The sequence below is a fragment of the Protobothrops mucrosquamatus genome, unplaced genomic scaffold, assembly GCF_001527695.2.
Source record: "Protobothrops mucrosquamatus isolate PMUCROS unplaced genomic scaffold, P.Mucros_1.0 scaffold2146, whole genome shotgun sequence".
Classification (NCBI taxonomy): Eukaryota; Metazoa; Chordata; class Lepidosauria; order Squamata; family Viperidae; genus Protobothrops; species Protobothrops mucrosquamatus.
In genome coordinates, this window is record NW_015388244.1 from 40,154 (window position 1) to 49,223 (window position 9,070).

Genomic DNA, 9,070 nt, shown 5'->3' on the forward strand with positions numbered 1-9,070 from the left:
GGCCAAGTCCAGAAACACCGGGCTCCTGGCCAATCCCAGAAACACCGGGCTCCTGGCCAAACTCCTCGCTGTCGGAAGGCACCGAAGGCTGCACCAGAGGGGAAGGGCCGGGAGAGGGAGACCTAGCCATCTCCTCTCCGTCATGTTCAGAGCCTTCCTCCTCTGATGAGAGGGACCCACTGGACGGAGCCACAACACCATGCAAATTATAGAATGAGTACTTTGGTGCCGCTCTGGTTGGAATGAAGATCCATTTTCCCTGATTTGATGCTGCTAAAATGATTTATGTTTGATGATGCTTAGTTGCTTTGTTCAAAATCTTGTAGACCAAGTGCTTGAGGGATAAACAACCCAACTCTTTCTATGTATCAGTCAATTTTTGTTTTTGCCTTGGTAGCTTGACAAATTCAGTTGGCCTTATAAAGTCAGGATTGAAAATGTTTCAATCAATAGATATTACGCAGGGAGCGGGGAGAGAAAGAAAGAGATGTATTCCTTCTACTTAGGTGGGTCTTCATCAGAACTGCAATGTTTTTGATTTGTTTAAATCGGAGGCCTTTTCCGTTTCTGTATGTAACGATACATATTATTCAAGCCATATCTAATGATTCAAAATTATTATGTGAAACATTTTGCACCTATTCTGAACTCAGACAGATATGAACAGTGCAGTTATCAAGAAAGATTTAAAGTCCTTCCCCACCTTAAATTCCCATTTTGGGTATATGATAGCCAGAAGCAACGCTGACCACCAGCTCTATACAACTCCCCCAGCTTCAATGTTGTGTTTTTTACAGCCGGCCAAGATCTTCCACTGACCATTTTTGCTACGGTTGTTACACAAATCACTGCAGTTAATTGAATCAACAGCCATTAAATTAATCCAGCTTCCTCCATTAAAATTTTGTTTATTGAAAGCCTTCAGGAAGGTTGCAAATGGCAACCAATGACCCTGGATGGATATTGCAACCATCATAAATACTGTCATGACCCAACAGATCACAGTTTTGAGGAGGAGGAATTAGGGTTAGGGCCATCCAATGGGGATGGCATATCTCCCCTGGAATGTTTGGAGAATCCAGGGGCTGAGGAGGCTGCTGTCACAGGCCCCTCTGGCATTGAGGGAGGTGGTCGACCAGATGGGTAGCTGCCTGCCCTCATAAACGCAGGGGAGGATCGGCTCCAAACAGGCAGTGGGGATGAGAAGTAGCACATTCCCTCTGATGAGGAATAGCTACCTCCCCCATTCGATCCAAGGGCAAGGAGAGTGGAGTGGAGGCAAGCTCAAAGGAGGCCTGCAAGGCTGCTAGCAAGGAGGCCACCCCACCCCTCCTCACAAGGAACACCTGGTTTGAGCTGATTTAATCAGAGGCTGGGGGAAGGTGTCTTCATCAGGAACAATTGTTTTACTTTGGCACGCACTTCCCCGGCCTTGGAAAAACTCTGCTCTGGATTGTGTTTCTAGCCTATGGACACCGAACCTTGCTTGTGGACTCCTTTATTTATTTATTGAATTTATATCCCGCCCTTCTCCTTGCGGACTCAGGGCGGCTGACAATCAGTTAAAAAATACATCAATAACAATTACAAAATTAAAATTAGTTAAAAAGAAATATTTAAATGTTGTCTAATTAAAATATGATTAAAAACCCCTCTAAAAATTGCCCTAGGCCAGTCCTGCTTGTTGGAATAGCCATGTCTTGAGGGCGCGGCGGAAGGAAGGGAGATCAGGGATCACCCTGATCTCTGGGGGCAGCTCATTCCAGAGGGTGGGAGCTCTGATCTTGCCTTGTGGGACCTTGAACTTTGTTTATGATTTACGGACCTTGCCCTGTGGACTTGCATTTTGTTTCTGGATTACAGACTTCCTCCTTGCTTTGTGAATCGGCTCTGGTGATCATTAGCTTTAGTTTGTGGATCTGTGTTGCACTGACTGTGGGTGGCTGCCTTCGGGAAGGTTTGGGGTGGAGCTTTACTGGCCATTGTAAGACCGTTTGCCATGGGACAGCACAGCAATAAAGGACTTTGTTGCAACTTGCATCTGTTTAGACAACCTGGATCATAACAAATACATGCCAGTAGCCAAGCTCCTGAATCATGGTCACATGAGCACTGGGTTGCTGTGACAGCCATAAGTGCAAGGCTTGGTTGTATTTTTTTTCAGCATCATCATACTGTGGCTTTGAACAGTTGCTAAACAAACTGTTGTAAGTCGGGGACTACCTGTATCTCTGAGTTTCTTCATAAGCTATTTCTAAAGGGTCAAGTTCTCAGTTAAATCCACACTTGCAAAGGAGAAGCAAGTTCCAAAGAAAGTGATATCTGGTCCCGGAATCCCTAAAGTTAAGGATAATTTATTTGATAATTAAGAGAGCTTTTCCTTTGATTCCCATAAAATAATCTATTTGTTAGCTACCCAGTTGGGGAGGTAGCATATTTTAAAACATTTTTAAAAGGGGAAAAATAATTTCACAATTTCAGATAAATGTATCCTTGTAAAGGCTTCAAAAGACAAAAAAGAACCAGGAACATATTATAACGAGTATTTTGGAGACTGAGATGAGGTGCTATTTTTTTTTCTTTCTTTGGTTTTTTTTTCTCAAGGGTGTATTTTTTTTAGTGGAAATAGCTCACAAAATGCTAGAATTATTAGCTACCTGGAGTGAGCCTGCTGTAATTTGCTTCATTTATTTCTTGTGAACAAATGTAGTTTGTAACTTTCCTGTTTTTCACTTTTTGCTCTCCCTGACTTAACCTTCTTCCTACACAAATGCTTTAAAGAGGTTGAGCTATGCACCAGGAGAAGAGAATGATTAGATTGTACAATTTGCAGCAGTGGGAAAAAGGTAATACTGTACTATATTAAGAATATGAATCGTGTTGTTCATTGTTCAGGCAACTTCTCTTCTACTGTCTAAACATAACTTATAACACCCCTTAAGACAGGTTAGTATTATTCCAAGAAAAATGAGAAAGAAAGAGCATTTTCCTTAAACTACCTAGTAAGATTTTTTTTTTATTGCAAGAGACAAGCTATTTTTGAGTATATACACTGAACCATTTTATTAAAGTATTTATGAAACTCTTCCTTCATACCATCTCTTTTTTACATGGTCTCATCTTGACATTGCAGATCCAAGAGTTATAACCTATCATTAATGTACTACAAGAATGTCACATTTGTCTTCCTGTGAAACTTTTTCCATCTTACAATAATCTGTACTTATGGAAAACAATTTGAAACACTGATGCCCAAGTGACAATATAAAACCACTTTTTGTGAGTTGGGCTACTAATCTTTCTGGCTCAGCAGTATCCATTCCAACTAATAATTCTCAGCCGTGGATATTTCCAAGATGTTGATGGAAGGCTGTGAAACTGGGGCCTTCTGCAGGAAACACATACAGGGAATCCTCGACTTACGGCAATCATTGGGACCAGAGTAGCTGCTAAACAAGGCGGTTTTTAAGCGAATAATCTCTGAGTTTACAACCTTTTTTTTGCCAAAATTGGTAAATTAATCACTGTAGTTGTTAAATGCATCATGCGGTTGTTAAGCAAATCCAGCATCGCCTATTGACTTTGCTTGTCAGACATTGCCTGGAAAGGTTGCAAATGGTGATCACGTGAACCCAGGATGCTGCAACTGTAGTAAATACATCCTGGTTGCAAAGTCCCCAAATTTTGATCACGGGACTATGGGGTACAGTTGTAAGTGCAAAGACCAGTTCTAAGTCACTTTTTTTCAGTGCTGTTTTAACTTCAAATGGAAGGAACATGGTGGCTCGCATGGTTAGGATGCTGGATTGACAATCAGCAAGCCTGCGTTCAAGACCCAAGTGCTGCTGTGGGATGGGGTGAGCTCACTCCAGCTCCTGCCAGCCTAGCAGCTCAAAAGTAAGCAATCTCAAATAGATAGAAGGGTACCACTTCAGTGGGCACATTAATGGGCACATGAAAGGAGCCCCCAACCAGCTGTCCCCAGGCAACAATGATGTCACTGGCTAATAGTTACAAACTGGAAGCATCTTGGTGCTTCCGACACAGATGGGATGGGACTCCAAAGGGTTACTAAATGAATGGTTGTAAGTCAAGGGCTTCCTCTATTCTGTGTCCTTGAGTTATTGCTCCTTCCTGAATTCTACTTTCCATTATTCACGATTGCATCTTAATGTTCCTATTCTAACTTTACGAAACTTGGACCATTGGGAACACGCCAGCATTGAGCTTAATGAAAGATGAGTCAGGAGAGAAGATGTGAATGGTGGAAACTATAATATCTTATATTACCACGGATGTCCCATCTCTGAATGAGACCCCACTTTCTTACGCTGGCTGACATCTGTGCTTTTGCTGTCTAGAGCTAATTAACTTCAATTTAGCAAAATAATAAATGTTAAGAAATTCCCCCCTCTCTCCTCACTCTCTTTTGGGGTTCTGGCATTACAGTTCCTCAAATTATCCTACAGTTGGTATTTTGAAATGTAAAATGGCTGGAGTAGAGATCATTAATATAAAGCCTATGTGGAGTTAAAGCCACCAGTGAAAATATAATACATTTCTTTGCAGCATAATCATTTAATTTTGCTCCATCAGTAGTCTTTCCAGCTGAATCTTGACAAAGGCACAATTGGCTCATTTTAGCAGGTAGTCAAATTTATCAAAAGGGGCTGTTATGGACTTTGCTGCATATTCAGGGTGGATAGGTCAGTTTTTTCATTTCCGACCAGAAGGATAATTAATTCACGTATTAACAGAGCTGCTTCCATATGGATGGACTCTGTGTAATTGCTGTAGCATCTCTAATGAGGGAGCTCATTGGCTGAATGCATGAATGACACAGTACTCTCAAACTGAGAAGTAGTAATTTCACATTCTGGTGCGGGTAAGTGTTGTGTAAATGGTTCAACCTTCATTATTCCTCTTTACAGAGCTGAGAGTACTGAGCTATGAGGAAAGGAACTCCCATATCCTTCTGGTAGCTTGCAATATGATATTACTATTAATTAATATCCATATTTTCATTAGAAGTATTTGTACAGTGGGAAAACATTATTGATTCCTCAATCATGTTCCTCCTAGTTATTCTTCTAATAAATGTGGGATGAGAGTACATTGGCATGCCAGAAAGTGCTAAATACATTGGCTGTCACAAAGAAGAGGGAGTCACCTGAAATCAGAACAAGAAGCAGTGGATGGAAACTAAGCAAAGAGAGGGCCAACCTGTAAATAGAGAAATTTCCCGACAGTCAGAACAATTAATCAGTGGAACAACTTGCCTCCAGAAGTTGTGGGTGCTCTAACACTGAGGTTTTTAAGAGATTGGACAACCATTTTTCTGAAATGGTATAGGGGGTTGGACTAGAGTAGGGGGTTGGACTAGAAGACCGCCAAGGTCCCTCCCAATCTGTTATTCTGCCATACCATAAATGGAAGGTTTGTACATTTTTAAAGGCATAATGGATCCAGATTTTTTTTTAAGATGAGGAAGCAACTTCATATGACAAATTCAATTCTTTCTACAGCAGCCCAGACAAGAAGGGACAAAGGTCAAATGCGTGGTGCATGGACTCTTTTGTGAACTTCGGGCCCAATAGCCAAATCTGGCTTCTTTGGGCGTGTCCTACTGGCAACCTATGGGAATATATGATTGAAGGAAAGATAAGAGGATTTTTATTCTACCCTGAGAAAGAAGTACAGTAGGACAGACATGTGATGGCTGACTTCCCATGATTGTTCCATGGAAACAACAGACTAACTACTGGTAATTCTCCATTTACAACCATTCATTTAGCAATCATTCAAAGTTACAATGTTACTGAAAAAAGTGACTTATGATCAGTCCTCACACTTAAAATTACTGCAGCATTCCCATGGATACATGATCAAAATTTGGGTGCTTGGCAACGGTTTCAGTGTCGCAGGTTCACAAGATTGCTGCTTGTGACTTTTCCAGCCAGCTTCCAGCAAGTCAATGGGGAAAGCTGAATTTGCTTAATGACTGTATTATTGATTCACTTATCCACTGATAAGTTATTTGCTTAACAATCTTGGCAAAAAAATGTCATAAAATCAGGCATGACTTACTTAGCAATGGTCTTGCTTAGCAACATAAATTCTGGTCCCAATGTGGCCATAAGTTGAGGACCTCCTATAGTTAGTTAGTTGTAGCTTCCTAAAGCTTTAGGAAATTTTGGAAGAGGAGAAGAAGGAAGGGTAACATCGTATGGACCCTTGCATTTTACACTGTTTTCAGCATCACTGAATTTCTTCAAAAGATTGTAGAGTATGCGTGTAAAAGACCTGGTACTTAAACTAGATAGCACGATTGTGTCACAAAGACACAACTCATTATATACGATAGCCAGATTTCACACATCCTTTTTAAGTGATGATGCGGGTTGGCTTAGTTTTGACTTGTGTGAACCCAGACAACTGTGCTTTGTCTTAATTCAATAAATTAAGGTTGAGCAATTCTGGCTTAGTGCCTTATACATGGAACGTCCGGGTATGGTTTTCAACGTTTTGTGATGAGGATGTGTGAAAAAGTCATCTCAGGCACAACAGCTCAATTAACAGAATAACAGAGTTAGAAGAGACCTTGGAGGACTTCTAATCCAACCCTCTGCTCAAGCAGGAAACCCTATACTATTTCAAACAAATGGTTCTCTTCTTAAAAACCTCCAGGGTTGGAACACCTACAATTCTGGAGGCAAGTCGTTACACTGGTTTATTATTCTTGCTGTCAGGCATTTTTTCCTTAGTTCTAGGTTGGTTGTCTCCTTTATCAGTTTCCATCCATTGCTTCTCGTTCTGTATTCAGGTACTTTGGAGAATAGGTTGACCCCATCTTCTTTGTGGCAGCCACTTAGATATTGGAAAGCTGCTATCATGTCACCCCGGATCCTTCTTTTCATTAAACTAGACATATGCAATTCCAGCTACTGTTCTTCATATGTTTTAGCCTCCAGTCCCATAATCATCCTTGTTGCTCTTCTCTGCACACTTTCTGGGGTCTCAACATGCTGTCACCATAGTTTTAGTGGGATCAGCTCCTTCCTTTACTTGCAGTTTCTGAGTCAACTGTAATGTCTCTGAGAATGAACTTCCAGACTTGTACCACCCCCATCCCAGCATATAGGATGAAGTCCTCGCCATTAAAAGAAATATACTTACTTTACCCAACCGTATGTGTTGCTATAAGAGAGAGGGTGAATAAACAAAATAGGATAAAGATAGCACCCCTTCCAACTCACCTGTCAGTGATCTGGTGGTAGCACTCTCATAAAGAGGTACTCCTTCCCCAGCATTGTTGAATGCTTTCAGAGATATGACATAATGGGAACTTGGTTCTGTAAATGAAGCAAATATAATATCAACAGAGTTAACAGTGTGAAGCAGATTTGGGCAAGAATCATAAACCTGCTTGCCAGATCAAAGCAGCTTATAACATGTGGTTAAGATACATATCTATATGCATACTTAATATAATTTTCCTTGATTTGTTCAAATAATCAACCAAATATATTTATATATTATATTTATCAGGCTGGATCTTGGCTTTTTTGAGGAGCCTTTGATTAAGCCACCTTATCTTATGGTCTGTGAATTAAGAAAAGGTTCAGCTTTGGAATCTGGATAGAGAAGTTTTGAACCTCCCCAAGCATGAAACTATTTTAAGAGATTAAAATCTAGGGTACATGCATTGATTATGATTACTGATATTGTGCTGTATGTATTATATTATATATATTGCACTTTGCATATTGGCATTGGAGGGCATCTAAAATCTAATGAAACAAACAAACAAACAAACAAATAAATAAGCAAATAAATAAAATTTAACTGCATGCCAGAAGAAAATGAAATCTTAAAAAAAGCTCAGAATGATTCATACATTTCTAACTCATGTACATATCTAATGTTCAAAATCAATTTTCAATCATATTTCCAGGCTATTAAGAAAAAAAGAAGATGAAATAAAATTGTTCATTTCTTCCCCGTTTCATTTACAGGAGCAATAAATAACCGCTGAGCTACTGGAAATAGTAGGAAACTATTTTTTTTTCTGCCCATTTTATTTAATCCCTGGCCGTATATGATGGATTGTAGTTTATTTGGTGGATTATAAGATGTTTTAAGTTCAGAACTACATGTTACACTTTTCATGAGTGGTCTCAACTAGGCCCAGTGAGAATTCTGAAGATTTCACGAGAGAATTGTAAGATTCATCATACAGTCTCTGATTTCATTTCCTCTTTTTCTGTTTTTAATCACTGACCCCTTCCTTATGAATCCTGGCAAGTATACATAATCTTTTTTAGTGAGGGGGTTCTTGGTGCTCTTTGAACTTGTTTTTGTTTTGTTTTCTTGCAGACATTTCATTGCCAAATTAGGTAATAAACTAGTCTAGCACTGATGATGTTACCTAGAGAAAACTCCTCTCCATTCAAGCACTGATAATGTTACCTAGTTTGGGTAATGAAACGTCTGCAAGACGCAACCAAACTCAGGGAATACCAAGGACCTTTCCTTTCAACCCTGAGCTACAAATAACTAATAATAATAATAATAATAATAATAATAATAATAATAATAATAATAATAATAATAATGATAATAATAATAATGATAATAATAATAATAATAATAATAATGAACAATGTTTTTAAAATGAAGACCAATATTTGTCCTTATGGAAGCCATTGTGTTCCAAAAAGGAGACAAGTCAAGGACAACAACTTCAACAAAAAAGATGGACTGTGAAGGGCAACTCGTTAAAACTATGTTTAAATCAAACAATTATTTAAATTAAATTAATTTATGCTCTATATAAAATAACTTTCTTACTCTGGCACATTAGCCATTACAATTTGGCAGCAAACTGTAAGGTGACCATTCCCTGAGGACATTTATTGCTCTGAGAGTGAATAGATATAAATTTGGCCGGGAAAACAATGAACAACTCAACAGTCCACCTTGTAACCACTTTCTTAGAGGCAACGTGCCATCACACCTGGCATACATCACTGGAACAGCACACATCTTAAACTATTGCTCATTGCTATGG

General features: G+C 39.4%; 1 protein-coding gene across 1 annotated transcript in view; it reads right to left on the reverse strand.

Moving 5' to 3' along the window:
* Positions 1-9,070, reverse strand: part of LOC107294901 (netrin receptor DCC-like) — a gene marked incomplete at its 3' end in the record, with an annotated part of 65,126 nt that overhangs the window by 23,743 nt on the left and 32,313 nt on the right. The window contains exons 5-6 of the mRNA XM_015824169.1: positions 7,257-7,352; positions 3,097-3,149 (exon numbers count right to left, since the gene is read on the reverse strand). Of these exons, the coding sequence (XP_015679655.1) occupies positions 3,097-3,149; positions 7,257-7,352 (149 nt within the window). The remainder of the gene's footprint in view (positions 1-3,096; positions 3,150-7,256; positions 7,353-9,070) is intronic.